The following is an 18936-nucleotide window of genomic DNA, read 5'->3' as shown; positions in this document are numbered from 1 at the left end:
TTTTATGCATTACCTTATGTTGCCTAATGTTACCTTACCTTATGTTAAAGGGGACATATTTTACCCCTTTGAGACAAGTTTATATTAGTCTCAGAGGTCCCCAAACATGTTTGTGAAGACTGTTGTTAAAAAAAAAAAAAACTCCAGTATTGGATCTATGTTATGTCTAAAAAACCCTCTGTTTCAGCCCTGCTCAGAACGAGCCATTACTGTCAGTGTCTTTAAATGTTAATTCACTTATATTTGCTTATGTGACGAACTTGCCTTCCCTAATATGACGGCAAAAAAGTTAAACTTCTGTCTTGTCAGTCGACAGAATATTTTCCCTAAAGTTATGGGGATCATAATGTAATACAGGTCTTTGTGTTCTTTGTTTAGCAGTGGTTTTGACCTTGAAACTCTCCAAAAGAAGTCATTTTGGCCTAACCTTGCAAAGCAGATGGATACGCCCGTTTCCGTGTTTCTCACTGCAAAAGCTCCCATCTGAACCGTTTTGGCCCGGTTAGAAAGTGACAAAACAGTGACGAGGGGCAGTACTTTCGGGTGCAGCAGAGTCGTGACGTAAGCAAGCAGCAACAAGAGGCTGGTGCAGTTATGGAGGAAGTTTAATGTGGATGCTGCTAAAATGCCAGTTTTATCAGAATTTGTCAACATTTCTTCATTAAAAAAAACAAAGAACAGCAGTGAGTTGTTTTTTGTTTTTGTTTTTTTTTTTCAAAAACGACAAAAGTCGTGTACTGACATGTCTGCAGTTGCCATGGTTCGTGTTATACAGTTCTGTATGGAGTTTAGTCCTGGATAGCGGCTACGTCACATGTCTTGTTGCTCTGATTGGCCCATAAAGATATGACAGACAGAACATTCATCCAATCACCCTCTGAGTTTTTTTTTTTTTTAAAGCATTTGCCCTTTCCCAAATGCTGTCTACGACAGGTTAAGTATGATGTGTTGCTTTTTGAGTTCTTTAAGCTTACTTCACTTTGTCAGACAGGTTCTATGTAAGGGATTTCTTGATTCAGCAGGTCTGGCAGAAATCAGGACTCCAGCAATGTGCACATACAGTAGAGCCAACTCTACTGTAGTTTAAACCAATGTGATTTCAGCTCTTCTTTTATGGAGGTGTTATGAAACTATAAATGTCTCACAGTTTTCCCACATTAAAAAAACCCCTGCAAGACTTTGATGCACCTCATAAGTCAAGTAACAAACGTCCTGCTAGACATTTTCTATTGAACACCCTGCCAAATGCTCTGCTTTAACTCTAAAAATGATGCATTTGAGCATCCACGTTCAACCATGTCTGAAACCTCTGCTTTTGAAAGCTGTGTCTGCGTTATTGAAAGTCTTGAATGCCCTGATTTCACCCTGTCTGCCGCCTGTCTGAGCTGCTGCCGTTATTAGCCCACTATGGGAAACTGTTTTTCATGCCACTTTAAATAGGCGTCTGTTAGCACCTACTGTGAAACCGCCGAGTCATAGCCAGACACTGACTACTGGTTCGACAGTTATGAGTGTTGGTTCAGACGATGGCACCGACAAGAGGAAGACTGCCAGTCAGACTGAAAACTTAGTGGATGAAAGTGGTGGCCCTTTTTCCCACCACAATTTGTACGTTACACCAGTGAAAGCGCTTATTTACTTTCCTATGTAAAGTGGCTAGAAAATGCTGAGCTCATCTTTAATTTCTATTTCTTGAAGCTACTGTTGCACCTCGTTCCTGCTTGTTTTAATGCTGAGGAGACAAATGACAAATGCATTTAGTTTTTCAAGTTTTAATTGCTGTTTTGTATCAAAAATCATATTTATTTACAGCAGAAAACAACAAATACATGATGGAACATTTGTGAAAACAATATTTACACTATAATACAGTTTTACAGTGATTCCAGAGTAATAAATGCAATGTAAGAGGGGTTTTATTGCTCTAAAAGTGTAAATTTGTATTTGTGTTGTGAAATAATGCATGAGGAACCAAAAGAAAACAGCACAAAGGCTTCTGTCTCAGGTTTAAGAGCTTTATAATGAAAGGGCTGGGGTGGTTTCAGTGTCCGACATGACAGAGGGACGTTTAGGAATTGCTTGTATTTTACTGAGCCCTCCTTTGCTCAAACCACCAACACACGTCTTCACAATCCTGAAGAGATCTTGCCTAAACCTAACCCCAATGAAGACGTACAAGAGTGGGTTCAGGCAGGCGTGAGTGTACGCCAGGCTCCTCGCGAGCTGTTTGGCTACATCAAAATGAACGTAGGTTTCACAGGTAGTGATAGTGGTGTTTGCTGCCTGCGTGGCATCGACTATGAGTAGACTGTTGTACGGTAGCTGTGAGAGGACAAACACAAACACAACGGCGAAGATAACACGAAGGGCCTTGTGCTTTTCAAAGCTTCTGGCCTGCAGAAGAGTGTGAATTATAACTGAGTAACAGAAGACCATGGCTATGAGAGGAATGAAGAAGCCCATGCAGATCTGCAAGGACAAAACAAGTATCTTAGTCTGGTTGTTTTTGTTGCTCCAGTAGACCAGGGTGCAGGATGACTGCCCTCTTTGGTCCATCTTCACTTGGGCGAAGATAAATTCAGGAAGAGCCAGGAGAATGGCGAGGAACCAGACACCGAGGCAGGCGAGTTTGCTGTAGAACAACCTCTTCTTCTTCAGGTTCTGCGCCTTGGTGACTTGCACTATTGCAATGTAGCGGTCCACGCTGATGCAGGTGAGCAGGAACATGCTGCTGAAGAAGTTGATTTTATAAACAGCCGACACCATTTTGCACATGCCAATGCCAAAGTCCCAGCCCTTGATGGCTTCAACGGCCCAGAAGGGCAGCATGCAAAGGAAGAGGAGGTCAGCAACAGCCAGGTTGAGCAGGTAAACATCGGTCATGGTTTTCAGGCGGTTGCGCACGGTGCTGTAGATCCAAACCACCAACAGGTTGCCCATGGCGCCAAGGATGAAGATTGTCCAGAGGAGAGGAGGTTCATACTGACTCTGAAACAGACGGACCCAGCTTCTGTCACACATGCCTGTGGTCTGAGTCGGGTCTGTCTCATAATCCATGTAGTCAGAGGTGTCCTGGAATTTAAAAATAAACAAGAAGAAGTCAACTAAATTAGTTTAAAGAAGGCTTATTTGAATTCAGGAGCATTTTTTCTCAGTAACTGCTGTTACGGTTACAGTCTCTAGAGGTGTGACATCAAACAATGACTGTGACGTACAAGCTAACCAAAGCGTACAAAAAAATATGCTCTCAGGTGCAGGTGTTGTGTCTGTGCAAGAGAAACCACACCACTGTGAAACTTCCTGCAGCTATCTAAGCCTAAGAGAGGGGGGTGTAAATGATCCCGAGGGGCTCCAGACAGGGCCCCCCGCTACAACACTCAAAATGAAGCATCAAGATTTAGGGCAGAGATAAACAGAAAGGTGAAGACGGGGCTTCGGTTTACACGAACAATGGAAAATATGATGCTGACTTTTGCATTTGTGTACAATACAGATGTCTGCTTTAGATAAACCTTTTGAACATGAACCAGAAATGTAAGGAAAAAAAACACAACACATACCGAGCCACTACAAGTGATTTGTTCACGCAGAAAAATGAGTTTAAATTTCAGCGTGATATTTTTGGAATTGCACCTTTTAAAAAACAGAGCTGAAACACGGATAAAAAGTACCAAAACAAACATAAAAGTAAAGATCTGTGACAGAAATCTGTAAGATCATATGGGTCAGAATCCTCAGCATTTTTACATGACAGCCTCCGTTTTGTCTGACTTTTTCTTACATCTTCATATAAAAATCTTAAATGCATACTTACAGATCCAGAATAATCACCTCCTGTGGTTGTCAACGGCTCAACGGTGTAATCTATAAAGAGCAAGAGCATTAAATAAGACTTAACACACTTTTACATTCGTAACAATGCAAAACTTAATATAAGGATAAAAATAATACGACACTTAAGTGGAAAATAAAGCTTAAATGCCTAGAAACTTTCCTCTTACATTTTGTATTGCAATAAAGCACTTCCACTTACCCATGGTCATGAGTTGGGAAGAGCAGCCTGTCAGTCAGTGTCTCTTTGTCTTATGGCAGTATGACTGGTGTTACCAACAAACACTTCATGTTTATATGGTTTCCCTTTAACCACATGATCACGTGTTGAGACATATCACTTCATTGCTCTGCAGGAAAAAAAAAAAACACTACACAACCCCTAATGCTGTAGATTTCTAAGAGCAAACACAGCTAAGTAGCACAGTTAAAAAATCTTACATGATCTCAGGTCAGTGTTACTAATGTGCCAGTTTCAAAGGGAAGCTGTAGACTCAACCCGCTGAACCATGGCCATCAAAAAGAAGAACCGAAACAATACTCCCACATTCCCTCCACAGCTGATGCAGTTTTATCGAGTTGAAGCACATTTTTGACACACTTCTGTGTACACAGGTGGAGCACTTAACACTCCAGATGAGTGATGTATGAAACTGAAAACTGCAAAGCCATGATCAAAGACCAAAACTGGAGGAGTAATACAGTACTGAGGTGTTAAGAACCTCACGGTGTCCCAGATCAGTAGTAAACTGTCTGAATAGGAGTGTGTATAAAGGGACTAGGAAGTCTGTTAGCAAGACCTAAATTCACTCTGGCGTTAGCGGTCCTGAAATGTCTTTTAGACATGCACTATCTTGTACTAAAAATATAATAACCTTGCTGAACCTATGGAACAGAAAACTACACATTTTGTTGGTAATTTTAAGTACTTGTTTTTTTTAAGAGCACTGTAAAAAGATACCATGAGATATACTATATAACCAGACAGTGAAAGTAAAAAGGTGGGTTAAGCCAGTGGTTCTCAACCTTGGGGTCAGGACCCCATTGAGGGTTGCGAGACACTGAGAGGGGGTTACCAGATGCCTTAAAAAAATAAGAATATTTTTTAAAATTATACTGTTGCAACTTTACAGCAAATTTACCAAATTTTAAAGCGTTTTCATTACATTTTAAGGCCAATTTTGCCAAAATTAGCACATCTTTACCACTTAAAACCCATCTGTGTCAATTTTATACCCTTTCCACCACTTTTTTCTGCCTGTTTTTGTCACTTTTGAAATCATGTCTTGCCACTTTCTGCCTATTGTTGCCTCATTATTGCCACTATTAACTACTTTTTATGCCCTTTTTTGCCCATTTTAACCCCAGTTTTTATCAATTTTTCATCCCAGTCCACCTCATCTCCCCCAATTTCTTGCACTTTGAAGCCATTTATGCTACTTTTTAATCCCTTTTTACCACTTTTTGAGCCAGTTTTTGTCAATTTAATCCATTTTTGGTTATTTTTGCCACTTTGATCTAATTTTTTGCCACTTTTGACCCATTTATGTTCTTTAAAAATACAAGTCCAACACATTTTTGACCTTTTTTTCCATTATTAACTAATTCAAGCAATTTTTCACCCATTTTAAATATAAGTTATTTTCATTTTAGAAGGCTATTTGCTAGACAAATGAATAGATAGAGATATTTGTTTCTTTGATTAGAGTGGTTATTGTCCAGGTCAAAAATTAAATATGGTTTTCACAGCTGAACTTCACAGTGGACCATGGTTTTTCTGACCTCCATGGGCCCCAAGTTTGGCTGGGTCCCAGAAACCTCCCCCTTTATCCCTCCTTATGGACGGCCTTGTCTGCACATGACTATTATTGAATGATCATGGATGTTCAACCACCTTCAGGTACAGTGGGGGTCCCCAGTCTCTGACACCTTTATTTTGGGGCACGCGGGCTGAAAAGGTTGAGAACCACTGGGTTAAGAAAGAGGGCAAGGATCTTTTCTGTATTGGAGTAACCTCAAGGGATGAACATGAAGCGCAATGACGTCAACCTTTGACCTTCAACAGACTCTTAGATCATTGTGAACATCTGTGCAAAGTTTAAAGAAAATCCCTCAAAGCATTCCTGAGATACTGAGTTTATAAGAAAGGGAAGAACATGAGTCTGATTAATCTTGACCTTTGACTCATTAACTCCAAGATCTAATGTGTTCATCCTTGGGTCAGGCTCAGAGGAGACATTTGAGCAAAGTCTCAAGAACATCCTTCAGTGGAAGGGATGAACATGAGGCCTAATGCTGTGACCTTAAATCAATGACATCTAAAATCTCACCATTTCATGACTGAGTCACTGTGGACATGTGTGTGAAGTCTGAATAAGATTCCTCGGAGCGTTCTTGAGGAATTTGTTTTCACAAATATCGAACAGATTATGACTTGAGGATGGTTGGCTAAGCCGGGCAGAAGGTCATTTAAATACAAAATTTTGTTTTCACGTGCTGAGAATATGACAACTTTAAAGTGCAGGAAGCAGACCTTTCCTGAATCATGGGACAGAGCCAGCTAAACTCCACAGGACAGTCTGGCTGTAGACCGCAGATCTCAGAGGCCCCCCACTTTCACTTGCAGACCAGTACTGTGAGATGCTGCATCTCCCAGAACCAGAATACATGCTAAAACTTTTAAAAATAAAATCAGATTCACAGTTCTGGTTAGGGTTAGGGCAGGGGGTGAGGTATGGGCTAGGACCCAAAAGTTAAAAGTCAAAAACCTGATCTGCACAACCTGATTACAAACTATTAATAAAGCCACGTAAACAGTCTGCTTACAGGGGAAAAGGCTTGTCCTCAGTAAAGACACTATAACACTGCTAATGAAGCTTATAATAAAGCTAATGAAGCTACCTTTCCTACGTAAGCTATGTAGGTAACAAAGCTAATGTAGCTAAAGCTGAAGCTAAAAGCTGAATCGGCCAGATAAGCTACATAGATGCTGTAGCTACTTACCTAACTCTAAAGATAACTAAATGTTACATACCTAAACCTAAAGCTAGCAAAGCTATGTTAGCTATATAAGCTACATTAGTTCTGTAGCTACATACCTAAATCTAAAGCTAACAAAGCTATGTAGCTACATAAGCTAAATGAGTTCTGTAGCTACATACCTAAACCTAAAGCTAGCAGAAAGGGCACCTGAGATCTGCTGTTTGCAGCCAGACCTCTCTCAAACTCTGCTTGTAGCTACAAGCTACACGCTAACCGGCTGCTAGCCCAGCTAAGGTGAAATTGACCACACCAAAACACATCTAAAGAGGCGTTGTCTTTAGTTGGAAAATGTCTGTATTAATAAGTTGGTCAAGGGGTCAACAGTGTGTGTGAAGTCTGTTTGTGAGGTTTCATTTTTTGGGAACTTCACTCACAAGTTAGCAGTGACGAAACATGCAACATGTGAGACAAACAACATCCCTTTTTAATGGAGCATAACGTGATGTTAGACCTGATGGAACAGTTTAGAAAGAGTCAGTATTTTGCCTGCTTCTCTTTATTATTGAGTGAGAAATTAAGTGGAGCTGGGTGGTAGCTGCAGTCTCCCAGTCTGAAGGTAGCTAAGCTTAGCATTTAAAGAACCTGTATCAAAGAAAAACAGCAGAAATGCTGATTGATTTGATAAGAAAGTTTCTGTAAAGCTTTTTTCAAACTCTGTTTAGACAGGTGAGCTGTTTACCTTCTTTCCAGTAGACTGCACAAGCCAAGCTAGGCTAAGCTACTCTAACTAGCTTCTGGCTTAGCTTTAGAGCAAAATACCAGAGTGGTAATCATTTTTTCCTTTCGAAGAGACAATTTATACCTCAAAAACTTATACTTCATCTTCAGTCTGGCAGATTAAGCTACACATGAACCACCAACTGCTCCAAAAACTATGCTCATGATTCAGTATGCTGCCCATCTTAACCCTTAGAGCTCATGTGGCACAGGCCCATCCCTTTAAAGACCACTTAGTAACGTTTGAACCGTAAGTCGTAGACACTTCATTGTGTGTTTTTTTGTTTTTTAATCTGAAAGCTCTCCGTTGTTCTGATTATGTTCTCCATGTGTTCATAACTCTTACAGAACATTTTCCAGTGAGCCCAGAACTTGGCCGACTTTCTGGGGTCTCTGAGGACGCTGTTGTCGTAAACAACAAGAAGTGACAAGTTTATAAAAACGATAACTTTTGAACCACATGTCATGGACACTTACTCTTCTTTTCCTCTGAAAGCTGACTTTCCTTAACCTTGCAAACCAGATGGAAACGCCCCTTTCCTTATTTTTCACTGGCGAATCCATCTTGCAAAGCTCCCATCTGAGCTGTTTGGGCCCGGTTAGAAAGTGACAGGACCAATCAGCGATGAGGAGCAGTACTTTCAGGCACAGCAGAGTCGTGACATAAACAAGCGTTAACAAGAGGCTGGTGCAATTATGGCGGAAGAGCTTAGCGTGGATGCTGCTAAAGCGCCAGTTTTATCAGAACTTGACATTTCTTCATTAAAAAAAGAACAAAGAACAGCAGTGAGTTGTTTTCTTTTCAAAAACAACAAGTCAAGTACTGACATGTCTTTAGTCGCCATGTTTCGCGTTATTCCTTAGTAGCTGCGCACACGCAGCTTGATAGCGGCTACGTCACGTGTTTTGTTGCTCTGATTGGCCCGTAGAGATGTGACAGACAGAACGTTCCCCCAATCACCCTCCAAGTGTTTTTTTCAAAGCCTCTCCCTTTTCCCAAACGTTTCCTGTTAAAGCTTTCCCAGATGGATGTGTGAAACAAATCCATCTGACGTGTCAGGTTAGACTTGCCATCATTCATTTGATATCCTCGATGTCTCAGTAGCCCTAAAAGACGCCGTTTTAGCAAGCCCGGAACTTTGGCGACTGTTCGGGGTTTTTACAGATTGAATCCACATTGTTGATCCAATAATAAGCATCATTTAGTCCATTTTTAATCCATTTTGATCACAGCAACGCATAGTGGGAGTTGTAATCGACCAGTTGTGTCTCTACTGCTTTGAGGAATGGCACAAATGAATCTATCTGCAAAAAAGGGCACGGACTTTTCTTTGTATATATGTCGATATTTTGAAAACTGTTTGCCACAAAATGTTTTTTTTTCACTGTTTTGTCCCCAAGAGATGGGAGAACAAGTCTGTGCAAAGAAAAGGCTTAGTTACTGATGTTTTCTGTGTGTTATAAATAAAAACCGCTGAGTTTCAAACTCTGGTTTATTTTTTCTTTTGTCTTTAGAGTCCTATAACTTTTTAAAAATTCAAGTGACATTGCTGTTGTAGATATATTCTTAAAGCCCAGGTTGTCCTGAAAAAAGAAGATGTTCAGAGCTTGACTGTTTTTAAGACAAAAAGTCCAGATGGGACATGAGGGTGAAAAAAAACAGCTGTGAGCTCTTTCATGTGATGTTTTCTGAAAGGACAACAAGAACTTCCTGTGAAAATCTCAAAGTTCATTGGTATTACAAAGGATAAAGGGAAATGACTAAAATGACAAACAGTCACATTGCTGACCCACATTTGTTTGAACTGGGACAAGGAAACTCCCTCTAATTCCCAAACCTCAAACCCAGAGAAATTGAAATTGGATTTTCACCATGGGAAGTGATTGTACCACCAGAAAAAGACTTGATTAAATAACAAAAATATAAAAAAAAAATAAAAAAAAATACGCAGGATTTCAAATCATTGTTTGTGAAGTGTTTCAGTCTGGTTTTTGGTTGTGTTTCCTGTCTGCATGTCTTACTCTGTGTATTTTGCTCAGTGTGAACGTTTTCTAGAAGATCTTCTCACAGTTTCACCTCCTGTCCTGATGTAGCTTTTTCGGTCTCACCCACAGGTAAAACTCGATGCTGAGCGTTTTGGTCAGCACCCCTCAGAATCTGACCAAATACCGGTTGCGTTTCTCAGTTTTGCTCACAGCATGACAAAGGAAACGACTGTGTCATGATCGGATGAGTATTTTCTTTCAGCAAAAGTGGCATACTGACAGGTTTCACAAACGCAGCATCACCAACTGATAAAGCTGGTAATGATGAACTTGAGGATAACAAAGAAAGACATACTGTGCAATTTACAATGAACTAGAAATTCATACAAAAATCAGACATTATATTTCAGGGGGAAGAAGGTGTCCAGGTTTTTATTTTTGCAAAAAGAGAGTTTTTTCTTAAAAACAAAGGTTACTCTGGGACTGCTTTTGTGAGAAATGTATGACTAATTTTGAGATTTCATACACTGTCAGATAAACAGACTGACTCATTGTTACGTTAATGACAATGGGACTTTTACAGTAAAAAGGACAAATCCGTTTTGCATGCCTCATTAGTCTTTCATGCATTCTATAGCAAAAATAATACCATTCAACACGAATACTTGCTTAAAAGTCTATTTTTAGGCCAAACTAAGTTTTGTGGTCTCGTCTTGTGTCTGAAGCCTAAGGCCCCGTCCACACGGAAACAAATTCAAGAGTATACACAAAAGTTTTATGTCGGATTGGCATTTCATCCACACAGAAACGGCATTTTGGGTGACTGTAAATGATACCTTTTGAAAACGGGTCCCAGAGTGCATAAATCCGTAAATGACTACCGTTTCATCTCCGTGTGGATGGCTATCCGCATCTTTCTTGAAACGATTACGTCACACATAGCATATCTCTCTTAAGGCGCCTGCGCGCATCCGACCAAAACATTCATGGCGGACTACAGGGTTGGGTTCTTGCAGCAGAAGCTACTAAGCTCGTTATGGCTTTTACAGCAAAATCTGATGCTCCTTTACCACCACCGTGAAACGCATAATCACCGTGCGAAATACGGGGGGTCTAGGGGGGTCTGAGACCCCTTAATTGACACAAGAGACCCTTTGAAACCCTCAACTGCAAAATTTTGGGGTGTCTCTTGAGAAGTATTTATAACATCATTTTTTCACTTGCTATTGTCACTACAAATGCCATTTGAAAACATGTTTGTTTTAATTGAGTTCATTGTAAAGAATTTATTCACATATAAGAATACGGAAGAATAATGTCTCTGATAAAGCCTCCAAACGTGGGGGGCGCTGTTTCAAATGCTCCGCAACAATGACCTTGCGTAACCCTGCTATACAGCTTGTGTACTTCCTACCGCTTTGGTTACTCTCCTGAAATTGTGGACTCAGTGTGCTTAAATATGTAAAGGAGAAAGCAAAGTTCTTTGCTTGAAAACTTTGGATTCACATCTAAAAGACTAAACCGAAACAGTGATGAAGATGGAGCAGAGACATGCCGAGCTAATTCTGGCAAGGCAGCTGTTAGGACATCTACAGGTGAGTTTAGGTCTCTTAAAAAAATCTATTAAACCCAAACTTAATTAACTGATCGTGATAGACCTGTTTTACTTCATATTGAAATATATATTTCGCCATACATCGGTTGGCTGGGTTCATATGTGCATGTATGCGTGTGTTTGTGTGAGCACGCACGAGAGGGACGCGTGAGTGTCCTATTTGGTCACAGAGCAGAGTTGCTCTGTGGTCCTGCAGCTGTGTGCAGCTTTGTTGATGATGATGCTAGACTGGGTGATGTGTGTTTAATGTGCGTGTATGCATTACTTGTGGTCCTGTATACTGCACGCTGTGTAAGACTTCAGCCTGATGCTGGAGCACTAGTTAGGGTGGACCCCCCGATTGAGGCCGGGTATTTCGCACACTGCCACATAATCCATATGTTCTTAAATCCACTGCTGAGAAAAAGCAGAAGGACAACTAGAAGAAAGTTTGTGTCACTTTTCTGTGATCTTCTTCTTCTCCTTTGGTGCATTTCCGTGGCAGCGTTACAGCGCCACATACAGGCTTAATATATGCACTGCATTTTTTAGTCGTTTCAGTGGTTCCTGAAACGACTCCGCCTTTACGGAAACCAATTACCTATCCGTACCAAGAAGGTGGAGCTACACACACAAAAATAGGGGGTTGAACTGACGTCATGTCAGCATGCGACAGTTGCTCAGCTGCTTGGCTCCAGGCTGCAAAACACGGAAGTCTCTGTGAGGAGCGGGCGAAAACAGGAGAAAAACTGACTAATATCTGCTTAAATCTGGGCTTTTTGGACTCAACAGAGATCCAAACTGTTTCTTGGTCTGTGGATATTGGTATCTGGCCACAAATCAAGTTTCCTGACATTTATCTGGACCTGATTTTAAGAACACAAAGCAGAGCCTGAAGGATCACATCAGCCTGGTCCATCCGCAATGAATGTGAAACTAAATTAATGCTGAAGTTTTGTAAATACCAAGCCTTAGAACAGTTGATTCTCTTCTGTAACTAGTTATTTGATCTACTTCTTACATAGGTAACCTGTGAAAACATCGCTCTGTGGGGGTTGGACGTGTTTGTAAAACTTCAGGCTGCACCCTATTTAAAACTGAGATCAGCACACCCCGGATTTCTGACTTAATCTAGTTTGATTGTAACACCAGCTGAACCTTATTTTTAATTTTAATTTTATTTTTAAATTCTCACAGTACAGCTTTAAACTTTGATATTTGGCACATAACTGTTATAGACTAGATATATTCAAATTTGAACGTACACTTATGACTCAAAGCGTACACGTATTCCATCAGCTGATGATCCGTACTGACAGCGCTTAACATAATTAACATAGTTATTTTTTTTAAAAGCACTTTCAGCTGAAATAAAGCTGTTTAATGCTTATTCCCCACTGATTTCTGTCACTCATCCTTTCTATAACTCTGTGACTGGAACAGCTGACTCGCGCTGACTGGGACTTCACATTCATTGCCTTTACAGCCGCCCACCAAGGGAGGGCACGGGTGTCTGTGGAAACGCAAACTATTTTGGGGTTTAGCATCCCAAACCATATCAACTGTACTGAATCAAACCGGGCCCCTGATGGAAACACGGCTTAAAAGCGTAAGCGTATTTCAAAGCTTAAGAAGCCAATCCAGAACCTTTAGCCAGACCAAACTGGAGAGGCAGTAAGACCTCTACAACACCCCAAAAAAGTGGCACAACTTCGATTTTATCAGAAGGCCCATATCACAGCTTCAGTGAATCCAGAACTTTTTCCATTCATTGAAAAATTAGTTATTACCTGGTGGTTATATTCCTCTGTAAGTATGCGGATGTAGTAAGTACACTGGTGGGCCAAGAAGGTATAGCTCCTATATGAAGATACAACATATTACAAGGTCACTTCAAAGTTTTCAGTGACCTCTGACCTAAAAAATCTAATCAATTCACCCTCAACTTCAATTGTCAGAAAGGGGAATGCACAGTTTAGGGTTAAAAATAAGAGCCAGGGAGATTGCTGTTGAAATGTGATCAGTGGAATTGTAAGGATGTCGGTGCAGCTGTTGTAATAGTTTGGGTTACAGTGCAAGTCATTCACAAGATAGTCAAATTAATGCCAAAAAAGTAACCTTTGACCTCTAAAATGTAATAAATTCATGCTCAAGTCAACACATAGGTTTTTGCCAGATTTGGCAAAACTCCCTCATTTCATTTTTGCAATGTTGTGCTCACAAGATCTGTAGTCACAGTGACCTTGACCTTCTTTGAAATCCTACCTCAAACTACTCTTGAGACATCGCATTTGGCCCGGGCAAACATGCCAGGCAGTCACCAGTGCATAACAGCTAGATTCACGTGGTTTATTCACGGGATATATTCACATAACATCATTTAAATGCTGTTGTAATGGAAATGTTTTACCCACAGTCATTTTATGGGTGAAATTAAAATATTTCTTAGAAGCTACACATAAATATGCATAGATGCAAGTCGTGTGGTGTTAATGACATAACATTGGTGACAAAAGGGGAAAACCTGACTGCTTAATTGGGTCATATATAGATACTACGTGGCCTCTCTTCTGTCAGTTTCACAAATAACAACATGTGTGGTGGAATGATGCAGCTGCAGCAAATCAACTGTTACAACTCACATCTCAATCCGCTGACCTCAGAAACACACATTCAAATGAGATGCACCTTCATCATGGCTGTGAAGGTACTTAGTACTAGAGAGTAATTTAGGAAATACATTCATTTTACACGCTCTTATTTTTATCGAAATAAACTGCACATTGAAACAGTGTTTGTGAGGGTAATTTACATTTGATAGGCCTCTGTCTAGGGGTGCATTTATTTACAACCAGATAGCTAAATAGACATTCTTAGCAGCAGTAGTTTCTCTTTCTGTTATAAGCTAATTCTGCAAGATGATTCTCATAACCAACAAACTGTCAGAGTACTAGCCTGTAAGCATTGTCATTGTTAACATACTGCACTAGCATGTAGCTGTTAGAGTTAGCTTTAGTGCTGCTGGGCCTAAATTATAGATCGTCTAGTGTGCTGTCCTTGTATTTTAAATAACCTTTAAATCCCTTTCAGTGTCGGTCATTTATGAAAGGAGAAACCGGTACTGAATAGCTGACTCCAAAGTATCTCCCAGGTTTTCATCAAGCTAAAGATTTTTTTTTTTTTAAGTGTGATTACATAACTTTGTATAAATGATAGGCAAAGACTTTTTGTCATGCTTCGGTTGAATGGCAGGACATACTGTGGCAAAAGCTCTGATGAAGAGGAGTCAAGTCGAATATCTGTATAGCTTAAAGACTGTCTGCATTAGCTAATGTTTTTGTTTATCATGCGACCATGTTAACCCACAGTTTTTAGGCAAATGCATTTGTGATTGTCATCGCTATATAGCGTTTGTCTTTGCCTAAACCACTGGTTCTCAACGTGGGGGTCGGGACCCTTTTTGGGGTCACCAGATACCTTACAAATACTAAGAATATTTTTTAATTTACACATTTAACACTTTACATCTTTTTTTGTCAAATGTTAACCTGTTTTCATCGCTTTTTCCCACCAATCTTGCCAAATTTTAACACATTTGTGCCACTTAAAAGCCATTTCTCTCATTTTTAACCCTTTCCAACACTTATTCCTGCCCGTTTTTGCAATTTGTAGACCAATTCTTGCCACTTTCCACCTATCGATGCCTTTGTTGACCAATTCTCGCCACTATTAACCACTTTTTACACCCATTTTTACCCATTTCAACCACATTTCACTACTTATGCCCATTTTTGCCACTTTAACCCATTTCTGCACATTTTTTGCATGTTTTTCTAACCAATTTTTCTTTCCATTTAACCAAATTTTCCAACCATTTAAGCCACTTTTTAATCCACTTTTGCCACTTGAACCCATTTTTGCTTATTTTTTGCCACTTTCTACTACTTTCAAAATCCCATTTCATCATCTTTTCCACCAATTTTTTGCCATTTTTAACCCATTTTAATTCTGTTTTTAAGAAAAAGGATTTACATCCTTAAGAAGGCTATTTACTACAGCACAAAATAATTTAAAAATGTTTATTTGATTAGAGCTATTATTCAGGTTAATTATAAAATATATCACAGCTCAACTTTGCAGTTGACCCAGGATTTTGCTGACCTCCATGCTTGCCTCCAGCGTTTGTGAGGCAACAGCGCTAACCCCTGCACCACCATGCAGCCCCCAAAGTATTTTTCTAATATCTAATAAATAATAGTCAAATTGCATTCTTTTTGATGGTGATCTTTGCTAGTGAACCGTCATTTTGATTTTATCAGCCATTCAGAGGTGGACTTGCTGGTGTTTCTCAGATCATTGTCCTGATTCATAGCCCAAGAATCCTTGAGCATGAAGTCACAAACTGATGGCTGAACATTCTCCTTCAGGATTTTCTGGTAGAAAGCAGAATTCATGGTTCCATCAATTATCACAAGTCGACCAGCAAAGCAGCCCCAGACCATCACGCTGCCACCACCATGTTTGACTGTTTGTAAGATGTTCTTTTTAAATGACATGCCATGTCAGTTTTACGCCAGATGTGACAGGATGCATACCTTCCAAAAAGTTCAACTTTTGTCTCGTCAGTCCACAAAATACTTTCATTAAAGTCTTGTGGATCATTAAGATGTTTCCTGGCAGACGTTACGAGCCTTTGTGTTCTTTTTGGTCAGCAGTGGTTTTGACCTTGGAGCTCTTACATGGATGCCATTTTTGCCCAGTATCTTTCTTATCGTTGAATCATGAACTCTGACCTTAACTGAGCCAAGTGAGGCCTGCAGGTCTTTAGTTGTTGTCCTGGGTTCTTTTGTGACCTCCTAGAGGAGTCGCTGATACACTCTTATCTCCAATTTCCACATACAGTGAACGTGCCTCAAACTGCTGGCAAATCATACTGCGGAGCAAATCGCTCCCTCTCTAGCCCATCAGAGCATTTCCACAGCCGGTGCTCCTGACTGGCAGTGGCACATGCCTGGACCCACTTTGCTATGCTTCGTTCGAGATACGCTGCAGGTCTATTTTCAGCGCCGGCCGCTGCCAAACCGCGTCAATACCCATTGATCAGAAAGCTCCAGAGGAGGAAGTCGCAAGCGTAGAATATCTGGTTCTTTCAAAATAAAACGCAATGCACGGACTCGCAATCGTAAATCATCACTATATCAACATTACGTCTCATCCTGCAACAAGAGCAAAGGGTCACCAAGAGGTCAGTGGGTCACAGAGCTACAACGGCACCATTGATAAAGAAAGTCAACTTTTGAGGACATTTAGCCAAAGAATTTTGCTTAAAACCACAGATCCTTTAAGCTAACATTAACCTTTTAACTTCCTAATGAACCCATCCAATGGTGAAAGCAATAAAATCATGAACTTGGTACCGGAAAGGGTGATAAGTTAACTCCATAAGGTAAAATAGTCCGCTGTTGACATACTATTTCTGTGTGAACTCGCAGTTCTCCCATGATCTCTCCCTGCTGATGAGGGCTGTGTGCCACGGCGCAGTGCTCTAGATTCACTTCCAGTGGGCGAGGTCGCTCGCCTTCAGTCGGACTAAACCGGCAGCGCTTCGGTGCGCGGTGCAGTCGTCCCATGTGGAAATTGCGGGTTAGAGTAAGTTTGGTAGGCAGGCCATTCCTCAGATAGATGACCACTGTTAACAAGTTTTCTCCATTTGTGGATAATGGCTCTCACTGTGGCCAGCTGGAGTCCAAAGTTAGAAATGGCTTTGCAGCCCTTTCCAGACTGTTGTTGACTTTGTTTCTCATCAGTTCTTGAATTTCTTCAGATGTTTCTTCATGATGTGTTGCTTTTTGAGATCTACTCTCCTACTTCACTTTGTCAGACAGGTTCTTTGTAAGTGGTTTCTTGATTCAACAGGTCTGGCAGTAATCAGGCCTGAGTTTTGCTTGTGAAATTGAACCCAGCTTTCCAAAATAATCACAGTTCATTCATGGTTTAACAGCGGTGAATGCTAACAGCTATACCTGTACTAAGACGGCTATACTAAATCCACTGTGTGTGTGGATCAAGAACTGATACAATTCACTGGTAGACAGAGCAGATTCTTGTATCAGAGGGGATATTTTCTTTACGTCAAACCTGGGAAAATAAAAGCTTTAACCACACCAGATTTATTTGTAATAAGAGAGTCATTTCTCCTCATTGTTGTCATGATTATTCAGCACGCTGGATATCACCTCATCAGCAGACAAGCACAGATTTTTAATGTGCGTGATAGCCTGCCATGTGATTCAGAAGAAAAACCAACAATAGACGCTCATGTCGTGCCAGCGAAACCGAGAAAACCCCTGTGATGCCTTCATGAGCGAGCAGGAAATTGCTGTGAGTAACTACACCATTGTCTTATATTAACAGTTGTCCCGCGTTGTGGGAAAGTACTGCCACTGTGTTCGCTTCAAGTCTGCGCGAGAGATGAGTTTTGGTTCTGAGAGACACTCGTCACCACTTCCTGTGTACCTGCTCGCTGTGATTTATTTCATGCACTGATAGACAAGTGCTCAGCATCTGCATCGAATGTGAATTTATATCAGTTTTCTCATGACACTTAAGCTACTTAGAGAAAATGACTAATGCACAATTAACTCACCTATACAAGCATACACATGCAGCACAGTATTTCCTTGCATATTTCTAATTGAATGATTGATATGCCTTAGGTGCATAATCTTTTTGCTTGTTTGGAAAGCAGAGAAAGAAATATTTAAAATAATTTGAGTTTATCTTTTTGTTATTTGTGTTACTTTCTCTGCTCCTTTTGCTTTGCACCAATGGCAGCAAAAGTACACCATGCATACAGTGCGTGATGCAAAACCAACAGGAGTTTAAGTCAGGACGTACTGTGGCTTCAAGAGTTTCAAAGCAAACAGCAAGAGGTTTATGGTTTACAGGCTGGTGACCACTTTGTTTGTCACTCTTCCGTGATCTTATCTACAACAGCTACCAAGCTAACATGGTGAAAACTAAGAGGGGCTTTTCTAGTCACGCAAGTGTATGAAAGGAGTGGCAATATGATGCCTATTTACAGTGCATTCGGAAAGTATGCATGTATGTATGCAAAATAGAGAAGCAGCAAACTGCATAGACCAACAACGGACAGTTACAACATGGCAACATCTCTTTCTCTTTCTCTTTCTCTACATGCATTCTAACACAGGACATTAATTAAAGATGAAATTAAAGCCTTACCTTGACATGCTCTTAGTTCTGAATACACTGTTTTAATAATAGAGGCATCATTTAGAGTCACTAAAAAACGTGCACCATTATAACAAAATATACTTTATTTCTTGTTGTTCTCCTTGAAGTTCAGGCCCATCAGGAAAACACGACAAAACTGATGTTTGTCAGGAGATTTGAGTATTTATAGATGTTCTGCCCTGTAAAACCAAACAGTGAAACCACAGGCAACACGACACTGTTAGACCAAAATCAGGTCAACTTCTTCAGTCCAAATCCTCACTGTTTTATCAAAACTCTGCTATAAAAAGGAACCTTCAGCTACAGAGTCCACACATGTCAGTGTAATTTAAGTTATTGCTTTACTGAATAGTTTAAGTCAGTGATACTCAACATGTGGCTCTTTTGTGCTTATTTGTGGCTTTTTTATGTCTTGATTTAAAATATTATTCCCCCATAAAACTTTAATAAAGGGGAACTTTGACCTCAGAAGTTCATCACATAAATCAAATTGTTTCCTAGACTTATAC

At 40.3% G+C, this 18936-nt stretch overlaps 1 protein-coding gene across 1 annotated transcript; it reads right to left on the bottom strand.

Moving 5' to 3' along the window:
* Positions 1-1822: 1822 nt before the first annotated feature.
* Positions 1823-4281, bottom strand: ccr9b (chemokine (C-C motif) receptor 9b). The gene is made up of 3 exons (XM_041814345.1): positions 4034-4281; positions 3815-3864; positions 1823-3072 (listed from the first exon to the last, which is right to left on the bottom strand). The coding sequence occupies exons 1-3, from the start codon at positions 4041-4043 to the stop codon at positions 2017-2019; spliced, it is 1116 nt and encodes a 371-aa protein (XP_041670279.1). The 5' UTR covers positions 4044-4281; the 3' UTR covers positions 1823-2016.
* Positions 4282-18936: the final 14655 nt, after the last annotated feature.

The sequence above is a fragment of the Cheilinus undulatus genome, linkage group 19 (assembly GCF_018320785.1).
Source record: "Cheilinus undulatus linkage group 19, ASM1832078v1, whole genome shotgun sequence".
NCBI lineage: Eukaryota > Metazoa > Chordata > Actinopteri > Labriformes > Labridae > Cheilinus > Cheilinus undulatus.
This window is presented reverse-complemented; position numbering and strand designations above follow the sequence as displayed.

Coding starts and splice junctions, on each gene's coding strand:
- ccr9b (XM_041814345.1), bottom strand. Junction 3,073..3,814: donor GAGGTGATTATTCTGGATCT/GTAAGTATGCAT, acceptor TTTAAATTCCAG/GACACCTCTGACTACATGGA.